General features: G+C 44.8%; 1 protein-coding gene across 1 annotated transcript; it reads left to right on the top strand.

Annotated features, from left to right (window-relative positions):
* The first annotated feature begins 5,056 nt into the window (after nucleotides 1-5,056).
* Nucleotides 5,057-16,722, top strand: LOC111219672 (heparan sulfate glucosamine 3-O-sulfotransferase 6-like). The gene is made up of 3 exons (XM_022742388.1): nucleotides 5,057-5,541; nucleotides 15,146-15,375; nucleotides 15,818-16,722. The coding sequence occupies exons 1-3, from the start codon at nucleotides 5,057-5,059 to the stop codon at nucleotides 16,204-16,206; spliced, it is 1,104 nt and encodes a 367-aa protein (XP_022598109.1). The 3' UTR covers nucleotides 16,207-16,722.
* Nucleotides 16,723-17,172: the final 450 nt, after the last annotated feature.

Genomic DNA, 17,172 nt, shown 5'->3' with positions numbered 1-17,172 from the left:
TTTTTAATCCATATATTAAATATTTTCCACCTGTTAGTCCTGCGATCATTTTTATTTTTTATTTTTTGCAGTTTATGGAAGAAAACAAGTCCTGACATTGATCTAGTATGCTTTTAACCCCACGTGTGTGTGGTGTGTGTGTGTGTGTGTCTGCACGTGCATCACACTGATGATCTCACTCATCACATGACCTCATAGTTTCCCAGAAAGCAGAGACGCTGGTCGTCAGTCAGAGTCAGAGCTGTCAGGTGCTAAGAACCCAAATGCAGACTCTGGGAACAGGGTTGGTTCAGTTCGAGGATTTATTTAACAACAAAGGGCAAAAACACCAAAAACTATAAACCAATGAAAACACCAGGGAAATACACACGAGGAGAGCAGGTACAAGACACAGGTGTAACACATTAGGGTGCACATTACATCGCAACTGGCTTGTTTAGCCTGCGGCCCTACACATGCATAACTGTGTGTATACATGTATGTACAGTACATGCAAGTATGTGGAAGAGCTTAGTACCAGTATATTTGTGTGAAGTGAAGTATTCAGTTTTGGCCGAGCAGCTTCTCAGAGAATTGACTAAAACTGAGTGACACACATTGATATTGTGGATAATAGCAAACTGAGAAACAGATTAATTGAGCACAGAATAGATTTTAGTTTGCTCAGGTTACAGTATTATTTGCTCAAAAAAAATTTCTTCAAAATATAATTTGTGTGTTTGCAAAATGAATTTGTCTGTGAACAAAAAGTCCCACTGTGGCTCAGGAATGAGGCACAAAAATAACTCCACACTTTTACAGTAATTACTATAAATGTTTGCTTAGAATATAAACTACAATCATGGTTTCCCTTTGACTGATATGTAGTTCGTGATATAGACACGTTTGTGTTTGTCTATTTTACACTCAGGCCAGTAAATGTGGCACTGTTCACATGAAGCATCAAGAAATGAACATTTCCTTGAACCACTTTGCTGAGAAATTAAATTCAAAACCTCCGACTCTGCCGGACTTACCTCCGGCACCGGGCAGTAGATTTCTTCGAGCAGACATGATTTAAAGCCTGGGGGAAGTTTCCGTATTTAAAGCAAAGTTCGCGCCTTTCGGCCAAATGCCCGTATGTGCGCAGACCATTAAAGCAGACAGATGTGCGCACCTCTGGTTTTTTCCCTCCACTCCCCGTTTCCTGTTCGTCCGATTTCCCGAAACTGTCACAGGTATGAAAAGTTTCTACGTTTGTTTGTTCCCCACTTTACTTTTCTTCTGCTGTTATTCACATTATTCTGGAGAAAGACTCGGCCGGGTCTGGGCCCAGAGATCCGGCTGAAATGCGGTGCGACCGGTTTCCCGAGTCCCAACAACCCACAACCAGGCCGGAAGCAGCCACCCGAGCCGGACGGCCATTAGACCTACTGCTCTGGCGCTGGGCCTGAACGGCGTTTGTTAATTTCCCGCTATTTTTCCCACGTCAGCCCTTCACTTAGATACAGGATATTTAATATCATTAGAGTAAATGTTCTTCTGTTGGCCTCATATTCAGTTCAGAGTCATTAAGACATTTACTTGGTCTTGTTGTGGATCCATGTCTGCTCAGTTAGAGCAGCACATATTATTATGGTCTGGATTTAAATGTAGATTTCTCATCTCAACATTAAATCTGTTCCTTTACTACGTTCATTCCCCACCTGTCATGTAAATCCAAAATAGTCACATCAGACAATTTTTGCCTCTTTTAATGTGACAGTAGTGAAAATTAGTCTTTGTCAAAATCTGTTGTGTTGTGGTTGTGCCGTGGGCAACTGAGAAGACGTCAAATGTCTTGACACAGTAAACAGCATGTAGCTGTTGGAATGGGCATGACCCCTGAATACTGACTTTAGTTGGGGATAAACCCTGAGTGTTTACACCTTCTGGCTCCGCCTCTGTTTGGGGCCATTATTAAAGGAATCATGTTTTTTTTTTTTTGGGACATGGTGACATCAGCACTGACACCTGACCCGCCGTTACTGGTCACTAATATTTGTAAAAATCTGTCACACCTAACTGCGCCACTTCAGAGTAGGTCGTATCAAACTGGACTGATAGAATAAAAACATCCTGACATTTGTCTTTAGTGGCTGATCTGTTTTCAAAGGGTCAGTTCACAAAGGGAAAAAATAAAACACATTTTCTGGCAGTGGATCTGCGTGGTTCAGGGCCTCCAGGGAAAATGTGTTTTCTTGTGATTTTGTGGACAGAAACCACTTCAGCCCGGCCCGCGGTGCAGAGAGCCGTTACTGCAGGTCCTTACGCCTGAAATGGATGGTGAGGTCAGCGCTTCATTAGTTTGTGACTGTGATTGGCTCGCAGGTATAAGGCTCTGCCCGGTGACTTATGGCTGTAATTTAGCCCTGATTACTTACACCATTACTTTAACTCTAATTAGACTGTCAGTCAGAGGAGGGGGGGGGGGCAACCTGACTGTGAGGCTGATGACAAATATGTTGGTTTCTACAGATCACACTGTGTTAAAGCAGAGGAACAGGTAAAGTCACAAAACATGATCAGAATAACAGGAAGTGACTCATATTTAAAAAATAAACCTATTGATTTCTTGATTGTGATGCCGCAGTGTATTAATCAGCTTGCTGTGGCCCCTGTGTGGGATAATGAATCACTGCCTAGGCTGCGGCCCTGACCCCGAGGTTACGCTTTTATAGACGACCACTTCATCACACAACAATCTGCCCGGCGACTGCAGACAAAAAAAAAAAAATACACAACCTCCTCCGATGACCTCGCCTCGTGATGCGTGGAAGGAGGTCGGAGAATAAAATAACCAGGAAATAAAAAGAAGAAAGAGACGTCGACTTATAGCCGTTCATCGGTTTATAATGTCTTTATGGAGATGTGGTTCCACCTCATAAAGGTCTGACATGGAGGAAAGAGACTCTTCAGTCTGAGTCACTGGGTTTAACACATTTATCAGTTTTTTTATTTGTTGGTTTTTCTTCAGCACTGACATCAAATGTTTTTCTTCTTTCAGTTTTTACAATATGACGCTCAGCGATGACGTCCATTATTAGTAACAACTTCACTTTCAACAATCAACATCATTTTTTTCTAAGATCAAACAGACATTTTTCAGATTTCACATCTTTGTTTATGGATGTAAAAGAAAATGTAAATTATAACTAATATATCTAAAATGACAAAACATACAAAAATAAAAATGTGTCTTGTGTTTTAGTGCTGCAGCTCCACAGTGTTTTTGCTGTGTCTTTTCTACACGCTTCAGTCAGGACACAGGTGTTTGGTAGAAGTTGTTACGTCACTTAAATGTAACTCATTTTGACTCATTAATGACTCACCTGATTTAATTATTAGGCTACAACAAGTAACTAATGTAATAATTACAATAGATATACAATAGAATGACATTAGATTTATTGTTGTGTTGGTTCTCTTATGATTAGTGGAGTGTTTAGCAGTGATGTTGTACATATTGTAAAATCATCAGACTCTGCTTCACTGGAATAAAACTGCTTATGAAAAATCTTTTGTGGCTTATTCTGCCACTGATTTCCTGGACTCACCTGGACAGGTGTGGTTCCTGACAGCGATGACATCATCACTTGGTGAACAGGCCTACAGAGGTGGCAACAAACTGCTGAGTTTGATTTCACTACTGTACTGAACAGCTGAGAGGAGCGAGGGTTAAAGAGCTGATCACAAATGACATTTTATTCTGATCACGTGATCTGAATTCTCCTGCTTCAAATGAATCAGTCTGATGGGAACTGATCAATAAATTGAAGTTAATGAGATAGAAACGCTGAGCTTTATTGACAGAGAGGCTGTTAGAGCTGCATGTTTATTAGATCATCTCCTTTTCATTCAGTCTAAGAGGAAACTAGTCTGTCGTCACACACCTGTCCTGTAATACCTGCAGGTGTAACAGCAGCAGATCTCAGGTCAGTGAACCGAGTCTCTGCTGTAGAGACATGCAGATCTCTTCACACTCACAGGACAATGCAGCGGTTTTATGGCGGGGTCACATCTGCTGCGGGATAATGGCAGGGGTAAGCCAAATGGAACATGAAGGATGTGTGTGTGTGTGGGCGTGCGCTCGTGCACGTGTGGTTGGAAAGGGGGGGGACTAATGAGTCTCCTATGAGCTATTATCCGTACCTTAGCTCCGCACTCTGCAATAATAAAAGCTGCAAAGCTCCCTAACACAACACAATAGACAACAACACATAACACAACAACACACAATACACACTTCACAACAACACAATACACAATACAAAACACTACACACAACACAACACAACACAACACAACACAACACGTACACAAAAACACAAACACAACAACACAATAACACTCCTCTGATGCAGCTGATGAAACTTCCAGTTCTTCTGTAACAGGTGACGTGTTTGAGGGCCAGGTGGACTCGCTCAGGTGGACTCTGGGTGTTTGTGAATGGTTCCCGCGCTGTTACTCACACGGTCCTCTGGGGTCAGGATATCTACAGCCGCTCTGCGGAGTCTCCCTCTGTCTGACCACTGAGCCAATTATGCGTCAGAGCGCAGTGTGATCCGCTCACACCCGGACCTGTTCGTGTTCTGGTGGATCTGTGTGTTCACCGGTTCTTTAGATGAAAGTGTCTGACAGAGTGTTAATCACAGGGACCGTGTTATTGCATGTGGACCTTTTGTTTCATGGCAGAAAGTTGAGGGGGTGGGGGGAGGGTGGGGGGTTGAGCCGTGCTGTAATCCCGTGGAGTGAAGAGGATATTAGAGCTGTATTCGTCTCCAGGGTGGGTGAGGAGGTGGACGCAAATCCTGGGTGTTACACACGAACTAGTTCCTCTGGTTGATCAGAGACTGACTGGTTGGCTGGTTCCGGCGGCCCGACGCGCTCCTGGCGCGCAGCATGAAGGGGGAGGAGAGAGGAGCACACTGACAGAGACTCCGCTGAGTTCACAGTGTGTTCACGGCGGTGGAGTATGACGGGCCGAGAGCTGAACTTGTGGTAGAATGGCACCGTATCTCACATGGATCTCTGAGGGATGGCAGCTTTCCACCACCACCACCACCACCTCCTCCACCCGAGCGCGGACCTGCGGCGGCTCTTCCACCGGCTCACCATCGCCTCCTCTCTGAGCATCCTCTGCTTCTCCCTGGTCTACCTCCTCACTGGATGCTGCGAGTCCGAGCTGACAGAGACCTCTGAGCTCAAGACCCCCACGCGTGAATTCCTCGTGTCGTGGTCAGGATGGCCGCACGGGAGAAACGGAACCAGCGCAGCCCAGGAGGGACTCAGCGCTGCTGCTGGCGAGGGCGCGCTAAGCGGCCACCCCGGGCTGGAGGCGAACAGCTCGGGAAAGGAGTGGACGGCCACCCGGCGGTTACCCCAGGCTCTGATCATAGGGGTTAAAAAGGGAGGCACCAGGGCTCTGCTGGAGTTCCTGCGGCTCCACCCGGACATCCGAGCCCTGGGGTCCGAGCCGCACTTCTTCGACCGGCATTACGCACGGGGACTGGACTGGTACAGGTACGCACGCATTACGCAGCGAATCCACCTGACACTGAGTGTTCAGAGTGTTCTGCTCTTTCATGATTTTTTTTTCTCTTTAATAATCGGATTAATTTTTAATTAAGAGGAAATGTGTTTTATTCTGGATGAAACACATTTTTTTAGTGTCTGAATAAGAAGCACATAGTGATGGACTCTCCTTATCATTTAAATCATGGACTTTGATTTGAGTCCTGCTTCCTGTCTGAATCCTGTGCACTGAGAGGTTTTTATGTGACTGCAGCAGCCAATTAGAAACCTCCAGCCTCCAGTAGGAGAAATGAATCTCTTTGTGTTGTTTGCATACCCAGACATATCCACAGCTATTCCGCTGAGGTTTAGGTGACAGTCAAAGAGACTCTGCCATCTGGCTCTGCCAATCTGTGCATGTGTGTGCCTGCAGTGCTGTGTGTGTGTGTGTGTGTGTGTGTGTGTGTACAGAATGGAAGATGAGAGAGAGCGGGGCCTTGCAGGATGAGTCCTCACAGAGCGGCAGAGTAATCATCTCTGGAGCCGCAGACAGATGTTACTGTTGTCATGTGGCTCTGGTCTCAGCCTGTTCCATGAAAACTTGGAAATACTCAGAACACACGCACACATGAGCGAGGTCCAGAGGAGCCGGTCTCACATGATTCAACTCGCTCTCAACGAGCTGAGAGCAATTAGTGAAGATGAGGTAAAGGTAGGATCCACTGCAGACCCAGAGTCCAGATCTCTGGGCCTCAGTCTGCTGTGTGGACTGGGGATAGACACAGGATATATATGATATATACCGTTAGTGTTTCTGAATAAGATTGTGTCAAGTATCTACTGATGAACAGTAATGTTAGCTTTTTTCTAACTTAACCTTAAGTTACAGTTGAGCTAACTAGTGTTAGCTAGTTTCTAACTTTAGCCTTAAGTTACAGTTGCGCTAACTAGTGTTAGCTAGTTTCTAATTTTAGCCTTAAGTTACACTTTAGCTAAGTAGTGTTAGCTAGTTTCTAACTTTAGCCTTAAGTTACACTTTAGCTAACTAGTTTCTAACTTTAGCTTTAAATTACAGTTTAGGTAACTAATGTCAGATAGTTTCTAACTTAGCTAGCTGATAGCACGCCCTTTCATTTCCAGTTTTAGCTTGTCATAAATAATCTAATGTTAGCAAACACTGGTTCTCAGTCATGAGCAGTGAGACAATGGAAGATTAGTTGTTGTAGAGACATGTTTTCACATCAATATGGAATTTATTATTTTATCTTAATGGTCTTTTATGTGGCTGTGGTGGTTTAGTTAGTATTTTGTAATGGTGAATGTCACTGACTGACTGACTGAGTGATCATATTTCCACCAGTGATCATCCAAATGCCACGTGAGAGGAAATATTGTTCTTTCTACTCGATTACATTTATTTGACAACTGAAGTTAAACAAACGAGATACTGTGAGGACTGTAACACCTCAGTTCACTGAAGCATGTGCCTGCGATGTTCTGGGTTTCCTTTCACCTTGGAGAAAAATTTGACGCCCCCTGATTGTCATTGTATAATTTGCACTGTGCCTATAGACTCAGAAACTGCTCCAGATATGACAGATTAAACATGCATCCAAATCTGGACTGTGCTGTTAACCAGCTTACACTTTATTACTGGGGCTCAGTGGTGGCGTGGGCTCAGCTCTGGAGCCTGTTTGGCAAGTCAGCAGCAGTTTAACCTATGACAGAGATAAAGGATGAATCTCTGCTTCCTGGATGGTGTTTATATGTTGACACACCGTCATGTCAGAGCTGTAGGATGCAGCAAGCCTCTGTTTCCTGTCCTGTGTGTGTGCAACACCAGGTGATGTGACTGTGACACCAGATTGCCACGTCCCCCCCCCCCCAGGCCAGATGGGGCTCGCTGCGTGTCGAGCCACTTGACATCGCTGTCAGCTCTGTCAATTGACCTCTGGCTCCAGGTCACTTTACGCTGGGAGTTAATGATGTGTTCACACCACTTCATAACAAACAGCACACACACACACACACACACACAGCTCACACACACTGACACAGGAGACGTCTTTGTTCTGGTTCCTTCGCTGAAAAATACAAAGAATATTTTCTTACAACTTTACAGCAGAAATAAACATGTTTGCAGCCTGGTACAAAAACAAACCAATTTCCTCCTTCATGACACCTGTTTATATAACTCACCTGTTTAAATTTTATTAAGGACTAAAGTTATGGAGAATTGAGGGCGTGGCCTCTTTGAGTGACAGGTGGGTGAGTGTATGCGCCAAAGTCTCAGCGCCACACACGCCCCACCTCTTTGACCATTTTTGAATTAGCTGGGAGTCAGGAGCGGAGTCAGGCACTGCCAAGGTGGTGACGGTGGGGCAGCTCACTCTGAGCTTCAGAAACATGTGGGTGATGTCATAAATATAATAATGATGCCGTTCACTTTAGTTTTATCTAACCTGTTTCAAACCTCAGATTTCCAGCCTGTGGTCACATTCTCTTATTTCAGATATTTGTTTAGTAAGTGTCAATATCGCTGATTTGAATTATGACCAAAGTCAGAAAATCCAGCCCAGGTTTTTTAATAAAGCAGAATTATTTTGTGTTTCCTGATCACACAGTAAACTGAGGGTCAGCTGTGGTGTTTACTGACATCACGTTTCTCTATAGAACGAGATGTGGTTCGTCTTCGACCGACCGGCTCCTCGTCTCTCCGGGAGTGAAATAACATTTAGCTTCACCGGGCCAATTGAGATCAGAGCCACTGACAAAGATCCTCTAATAGTGTTTGCAGCGGAGATTGGATCTGGAGGAGCGCTGCCGTGAGCCTGAGACGGGCTGGAAGTTTCCTCCTGCGTGCTGTCTGGGATCGATAGATCTATCTCCTCGCTCTGACCTTGGGTTACCTCCAGCATTAGAGCAGTTAGCGTTGGTCAGCTCGGCTTCTGTTACAATTAGCAGGAAGCTTTATCCTACATTGGCATACCCACCCCCCCCCGCCCTGCACACTGGAGTCATGTTGCACACAGCTTCCTCTCTCTCTGCAAAAGCTCTGGAGGAATCCATTAAAATTACTCAGCTGGAAATTCACATCTCACTCCTGATGGCCTCTCGCAGAGAGACGGATGACAGGTGCATGTGAAATACACAGGAGGGATAAATTAGAGAGTAGGAGATAAGACTGTGGGTGAGCTCGAGGTTAAAGGGTGAAGTCAGTGTTACCACAACCTCACACATCTCTGCTGACCTTTGCTTCAACCCGGGCGACTGACATCAGAGCTGGGCCTGTGTGTGTGTGTGTGTGTGTGTGTGTGTGTGTGTGTGTGTGTGTGTGTGTGTGTGTGTGTGTGTGTAAATGCTGACTTCTCCAGGTTCTGTCACAGTCTGGAGACTGCTCGTCCTCCAGACAGGGAGGCTGGTTGTATTTTGCTCTTGAGGTGCAGTGAGATTTATCGATATATTATCGACTCTGAGTTACCAGCACAGCTTCAACCTGAGAGGCTGCACCGTCAGTGTTTTCTGCTGCTGTTCATTTCCAAGAAATCACATTTTTCAAAAACAGCAGTGAACACAACACGAGACAAGACCTGAGGTCTGAACTACGAAACCAGTTCAACATATCCGGGATAACTGTCTGTTTGTCCGTGCAGTTAACCCTGAGTTTACCTGTCCAGGTACGAGCCCGATCGTACTTTATTCTATAGTCTGATGATGAGCAAACTGTTATGAACATGTGATCCAGTTAAAATAATATGAGACTTGTTTCTGCTGCAGAGAGGAGAGGAAGGAAAGAGAGGTAGTCGATGTCTGATGAGTCAGTCTGACTGAAATGTTCTCTTCATATTGTTCTTGAGCTGCAGTGATGAAGAGAGTGAAATCATCATCAATGTCAGGAATCCTGTCGATTGATTAAAGAATCTGAATTCGGTTCAATTGAAGCTCTAATAGTTATTATATACAGGCTGACGAGAGCCAATCAGGAGCGACCGTGGGTGTCTACATCATCGTTTCCAAAGGTCCAGTGTGGACACCGGGAGTAAATGAAAACACAGGGTGGATGTCGACTAATTCAAGTTTTCTGTTTATTCATTTATTCTGTTCAGTCTCGAGCTGCTGTCGTCTGATGCGCAGGCTGAACTTCCTGAACCTGTATGTTGGATGATTTCATGAGGCCTCAGGTTGATTTAATTTACAGACACAATGAGGGACGTCATGACTCCGTCTCTTCAGAGTCATCTGCTGCGACTGATTTGCAATTCATATTGAACTCGTTACGGGAGGCTTTTAAATTCATACCCACACATCGACGGCTTTGTCCTGCCGTGACACAGCACATGGTGCTACTTGTGTTTTTGTGTCGGTACAATGGAAAATAATTGCCATGCAAATCACAGAAGAATAGCTGCCAAAACATTGGATGTTCAGCAGGATTCGGTGGGCGGGAGTTAGCCACAAACACGAAGGGCGGATTTCTGATGAATCAGATTTATTGACCTGCAGGAGGGAAAGTAAGAGGTGTCAAATATTTGATATTTTTTAATTTATATATTTTATAATTTAGCATTTTTGCTTGTTTTTCCGCTGTGAGACAACATGCTAAAGACTGAAACAGTTAAAGCTTTAAGAACAGATTTGATTTGGCTGTGAAGGTTTTGTTTGCTGTGTGTGGAGCTGGGGTTCAGGTGCGCTCCGTCCAGCCCCAGTACTGTACTGGAAGTGATCACCATGAGGCCCAGATGGGTGGGGCGATCTGGCCCCTCATTAAGGCCCTCCCCTGGGGCCTGGAGAGCAAAGGCGGGGGGTCTGGGGACCCTCTATGATGGATGTCTCCTGGAAGTGGACGGGGCACAGCCGCAAATGCACAAATCTCATATTTGACTCACAAATAAACAGTCAGGTGTGAATAATGAACACAGTCAGTAATCTGCGCCGTGATTGGCTGCTGTTTCCTCCTCGGATCAAACATCACAGAACACACACACACACACACACTCATCACATGACACAACATGCTCCTGATGGGGCTCCAGAGGATCCTGGCTCTCCCAGGATCCACCTGCCCCTCTCGGCCTCAGCTGAGGTCCAGAGTCTCTGCTCCGACATTCATACTAACACCATCACACCGCAGTCTCTCATCCCAACACCCATCATCCCTCCTGTTCCCGCTGTACTCCATCCACATCCGCCTACGTGTAGTTAGCCTAAGCCCCCACAGGATCAATAGCCAGTGGCCTTGGCTGGCCCGAGGTGATTCACCAGGGAGCGGCTGAGATATTGGGAATTGGACGACAAAAGAGAGGTCCCTCAAAGGCAAGCAGAGGCTTATTATAAGCTGCTGGATAATCCCTGTGTTCATCATCCTGGATGTTTGATCTCACACTCAGTGGTAAATGAGCAGTGTAAGGATGTTACTGAAACAGGCTTTTTAAACTGCCAATTAATTCAGCCATCTTTTCTTTTTTGGAGGGATTTCCTCTCGAACACATGGTGCCGCCTGCCAGGCGCTTCTCTTCAAATTCAGCTGTCAGCTGGTGGAAGTCACTTTACTGTAAGATATGTGACTCCAGACCACGTGGGCCACAGTGAGAGAGCGGCATCAGCTGGAGCCCTGGACGCTTCCCATCAAACAAACAGTAACTGAGGGGTAAACAGTGTAAAGTTCACCAGTCTGGATACATCTTATTTTATTTATTTATGTGTTTATTTGATAGGGGCAATGCATGTTATTCAGTTTTAATCCATAAACCTGAAGTTACTAAATCTATAAAACAACTAAAAATAAATAATGAATATTGATCTGTTAAACAAACTGTTCCTTTTTATATTTTTCGTGTCAATTTATTCATTCACGACCTTGGCATCATAAACTTTTTTAAAAGCTGTTTTCCATGCATAAAATCTGGGTCTAGTGAAGCTAACATAATGCTAACTAGGCTACATGCACCAAATCATAAAGGAAAATATTAGAAGCCGATGAGTCCGTTTCAACCACAGACTGTAAATAAAGATGGCAAGGCTCTGTGACGTCACCCACAGGTTTCTGAAGCTCAGAGTGAGCTGCTCCACCGTCGCCATCTTGGCAGTGCCTGACTCCGCCCACTAACTCCCAGCTAATCCAATGGTCAAAGAGGTGGGGCATGTGTGGAGCTGAGACTTAGTGCATGCTGGCTTGTAGCAAACATACGCTCACCCACCAGTCACTCAAAGAGGCCACGCCCTCAGTCCTCCGTAACTGTAGTCCTTAATAAAATGTAAACAGGTGAGTTATATGAACAGGTGTCATGAAGGAAGAAATTAGCTCTAGAGACCAAAACAGTTTTAATACCAGGCTGTAAACATGTTGATTTCTGCTGTAAAGTTGGACATTTTAACATGGGAGTCTATGGGGACTGACTCACTGTTGGAGCCAGACTCTAGTGGCCATTAGAGGAACTGCAGCTTCTGGTTCTTCAGTGTTGATACCTCATGTTTCAGCCCTGGAGGTTGATGGCTGGTTTCAACACTTTACATAGTGTGAGGCTAAAATTGACAGTATATAGAGATAGGTATCATCACTTTCAATATCACTACCTTGACTTCAATACTGATTCTTAACGATACTTTCTTCAACACCAATTTTATCAATTTAATCAAATCCATTTTAAGAAAAACAAAATTACAGCACACATTTTCGTTTTACTAACTAAACTTAGTTTTACTTTAGTTTTATTTTTAAGCTTGGTCTCGAACTTATTCATGTAAACAAACAGCCAATCAGCAGCATTATTAGATATTGGTCCAAGCATGCTGCGTGCTGATTGGCTCACTGACGCTGATTAGATTTACTCATTTCCTCCTTAGATATCGAATAACAAGACATTTTACGATCCTTGAGATCAAACCAATTCAGTTGATCCATAAAAGTATCGTATACAGTATATATATATATATATATATACATATATCCTACTAACTTTATTGTATGAATTAATGGAGCAGAATTCCTCTGCTTCTTCTTTGGCTCACGACTGAGTCAACATTATGAGTGAAACGTTGCATAACTCAAACAGCAGCCTTCCTTTATCTGGGCTGAAGTCACAGACGTGTCCCCGGGATCACAAAGTGTTCTCCGCCAAAACCAGGATAAAGGCTTATTTAGTTGTTAGAAAAACTAACAGCTATTTTGTTTGTCAATTAGTGCGTCTGTGCAAAGATGCATCTTTGCAAAGGAGCTCTTCTTTTGATGGGGCTCTCAGGGGCCAGTAATTAGCTCTTTGTGCTGTGCTAATGCTACGAGGCTCCGGGCCAACAGCAGATTGCTAATGGAGGCACGTTTGTGTCCACTCCCATCATTCCTTCATCAGTCACCCACCCCCTTCATTTAAAACACACACACACACACACACACACACACTCTTTAAAGGGTGTAGTAAAATCCACACCCATCCTTTATGTCTTCAGAGTGTTTGTGTATAGAGTGTGTGTGTGTGTGTGTGTGTGTGTGTGTGTGTGTGTGTGTGTGTGTGTGTTAGACTGTGAGAGACAGCCCACTGAGAGAGACCAGAAGCATGATAGCAATTGCTTGACTAATGAGTGAATAATGAGTGTATGTTTTTGTTTTGCTGTGTGTGTGTGTGTGTGTGTGTGTGTGTGTGTGTGTGTGTGTGTGTGTGTAACAGATTGAGCAGCTGATCAGGATATTGGAGTTAAAAGGTAAATCTTCAGGCTCAGTTGTGGTGAGCGCTGCCAATTAGATCAATGTGTGTGTGTGTGTGTGTGTGTGTGTGTATCATAAAAGTGGGGGCCGTTTTTTTTGGGGGGGTGTATGTATTGACAGGAGGTCATGTTTCAGGCTCATCTGAAACCTGAGCTGATACCAGAGGACAGTCAGAGCATCTCGTCCTCATTGTGTCTCCTCCTCTCTCCTCTGTCCTCCTCTGTCCTCTGTCCTCCTCTGTCCTCCTCTGTCCTCCTCTCTCCTCTGTCCTCCTCTGTCCTCCTCTCTCCTCCTCTCTCCTCTGTCCTCCTCTCTCCTCCTCTGTCCTCCTCCTCTCTCTGTCCTTCTTTGATTAACATCTCATTTATAAAATCCTCCGGAACATTTTTATCGACTCTGTTTTGTCACACGTCCGTAAAACGGGAGACGACATAAAAACAAGGTCACCTCGGAGCTCGCTCAGTTTTCTCCTCATGAGACAAGAACAAACTGAAAAAGTAAAAACTAATTTTCTCATTTTTTATAACTTCATGTTATTAATGGATCAAATGACTGTTTACAATGTGAAAGCGATGTAGAGGATTATCTCCAGCCTGTGCAGCCTGCCTTCAGAAGTATAGTGTTCATGATTTAAAGTTGATTATATACAGTTTTCTACTCTGGGTCTCTAAGCTCCATTTAAACAAGATGAGATGCTGATTCAGAGCTGAGGCTCCCTGCTGCTGAGGCTGTGTGTGTGTGCAGTCAGTCAGTCAGGTGTGTGGCAGGTGTGTTGGCAGATGTCCCTGAGTCTCCAGATGGTCCTGTGGGGCCTCTGGAGTCATTTATCTCTAAACGAGTCCCATCTGCTGAGCTTCTGCTGCGGAGGTGGAGGTGAACAGAACGAGACGCTTTCAAGGAAACCCTGTGTTTATGTAGCGCTGCTGTCACCTGACTGTCTGTCACCTGACTGTCACCTGTCACTGGAGGTCGACTGTACGAACACTCACTGATCAGACTCTCAGAGTGGTGTGTGTCAAAGTAACCTGAGTGTGTGTGTGTGTGTGTGTGTGTGTGTGTGTGTGTGTGTGTGTGTGTGTGTGTGTGGCAAATACCTGTATCATTAAATTCTTAATTTCCCTCTGAATTCCCCTTTAGTCAGTTGCAAAGTTTTAAAGCTAAGCTAATAGCTAATGATTTAACATTTAATTTCAAATACATTCAAATATAAACAATAATTTCATTCAAATACTTGATATGATCGATACCACTTAGTTTGAATACAGACAAAAGCCATGAGAGGCAGGGGTAAACAGCTAGCCTAGCTTAGCACAAAAACTGGAAGCAGGGGTAAACAACTAGCCTAGCTTAGCACAAAAACTGGAAGCAGGGGAAAACAACTAGCCTGGCTCTGTCCTAAGGTCTAGCTGCACTTCTGAAGGTCACTTAATAAAAACAATGTTGTATACGTATTTGTTTTCCGAATTCATGCTAAGCTAAGCTAACCCTCTCCTGGCTCCAACTTTATATTTCCCAGACAGATAGTGAGTAGTTTCAATCTTCTTCTCAAACATTCATTAAAAAAGCAACATGAGTGTATTTTTTTTATTTAGGTGAATAATTAATTTCTCTATATTCCACTTTGTTATTAAGCTTCTTCACTAGGTCTTAAATAAAATAAAGTTCCTGATCATAAAATAAAGTTCAGCGGTTCTGTTTGTACAGATTACATTAATGATAAATGTCAAACAGATGTAGAAATGTGATTGTTTTTACTCGTCTTCCTTGTAATCTGCCTGTTACATCACAGTTTAATGCTGCCTGCATCATATCAGCATCATACTATTGAAAATGTATATGAGGTCATCTGTAGCGGCGGACAGTAACCAGCCAGTAATGTGTTTATTGACGTAAGTGTTTTTCCTACAATTCTAGGAGTATGATGCCCAAAGCCCTGGACGGTCAGATCGTTATGGAGAAGACGCCTCGTTACTTTGTTACCGTGGAAACGCCGGAACGGGTCCACTCCATGTCGCAGGACGTGAAGCTGATCGTGGTCGTCCGTGACCCCGTGACCCGAGCCATATCGGACTACACACAGATCATCTCCAAGACCCCCAACATCCCCCCATTCGAGAGCCTCGTCTTCAAGAACCACAGCACAGGTACGACGTGACTCTGGGGTCAAGGCGTTTGAGGGGAAATCGTCTTTTCCTGGGTTCAAATAAAAACCGCCTTCTGAGGAAATGTCACTTTTGTGGTTATTTCTCCCTGTTACACAAACAGGAGCTGCAGGTGGTGAATTCGGTTTATTTCTAATGCTGCCAAAACAAATGTTGGCTACACCAATAAATGAGTCTCAGGTTGTAGCCCACAGATAACTGACTGACTCTGCTGTAACATCATGTTTTGTGTTTACAGCCCACAAACTGTGGCGTGATTGTCCCACAATTCATAGGGAGACAAAGAATAATAATAATAACAGGAGTCAGTGTCAGGCGTCCGGACTGGACCGATAAGAGTTTAAATGTAAAAGATGGATGAGGGTCTGAGATCACAGTGACAACAGCAGTGATGGTTTTCTGGTTCCTGTCTTTCTGTCTCCAGGTCAGATCGACTCTCTGTGGAGCCCACTGTGGATCGGCCTGTACGCCCAGCACCTGGAGCGCTGGCTCACCTGGTTCCCCAGGACTCAGATCCACCTGGTCAGCGGCGAGAGGCTCATCTCCGACCCGGCCGGAGAACTGGGCAGAGTCCAGGACTTCCTGGGTCTCCAGCGGATCGTCACGGACAAACACTTCTACTTCAACAAAACGAAAGGCTTCCCCTGCCTGAAGAAGCCGGAGGGCAGCAGTAAACCTCACTGCCTGGGGAAGACGAAGGGAAGGACGCACGCCTCCATCGACCCGGAGGTGATGCAGAGACTGAGGGATTTCTACAAGCCTCACAACCAGCGCTTCTATCAGATGGTGGGTCAGGACTTCGGCTGGCAGTGACCCTGCCTTGTGTAGCATCTTCCATCCGACTGACGCAGATGCAAAGACTCGGAGAACAGCAGGTCCAGAGCTGCTGATCTGCCTCGGACCTGCAGAGCTGCATCTCAGAGACTCGATGAAAACAACCCAGTGTCAATACTTCACCTCCACCAATCAATTATCTTGTTCACGTGTCAATTTTATTATCATAGATGTTCAGTAAAGGAGGCGACTGCACCGACGGTTTGTGGTTTGTAACGAGGGCGTCCTCTCTCCAGGTGGTCTAATAAGGCACCCATCTTAAGACTGTGGTTGCCATTGGTTACCGCTGTATAAAGTCGATCGGTGAAATGCACAGTGTAACTCGTAGTGTCTCTGGTCTGCGGTTCAATCCTGTAGTTGGTAGGTCGTAACAGATGATGCATTTTCACACTCCTGTGTTTCCAGAACTTTCTTTTTCTACCTGTTTGTTTTTCACTCTCACCGGTTAATAATTTAAAGGCAATCAGTGCACACATCGTTAGTATCCAGTATTGTTCCCGAAAAAAGGGTGAGGGAGGGGGGATGGGTGGGAGGGGTGGGGGTGAGTCTTTAATGTGTCGGAGCAGCAGAGGGGTGAGAGAGAATCTTTATATGAGCTCAGATTTGACTGAGTGGTTTTTGTATTACTGAATAATGAATGTGGATAAATGGATGTAGGGGGAACTGGTGTGGACACCCGCCTCCTCGCCTGAAGGCACCACCGGAGGACAACTCGGACCCAGAGCGGGTCGACCTCTCCGGACGTGATGTGTGAAGCCGTTCAGGCTGCGCTGTGTTACTGTGACGGTCTGTTAACAGGGTGGTCTGTTTTCCGTTTGCATGTATTTGCACTAGTTTGAAAGCGTTAACAAAATAAAAGTATTTTTAAGCATAAACTTTTCTCACACTTCCTTCTGCTCACTGTTTATTATCCCATGTAGAAATGTAATATATGACATATACGTC

Source organism: Seriola dumerili, unplaced genomic scaffold (genome assembly GCF_002260705.1).
Source record: "Seriola dumerili isolate Sdu_G_001 unplaced genomic scaffold, Sdu_1.0 BDQW01000068.1, whole genome shotgun sequence".
In the NCBI taxonomy this organism is placed as follows: Eukaryota; Metazoa; Chordata; class Actinopteri; order Carangiformes; family Carangidae; genus Seriola; species Seriola dumerili.
Note: the sequence above shows the minus strand (reverse complement) of the source record. Positions and strands in the feature narration are given on the sequence as shown.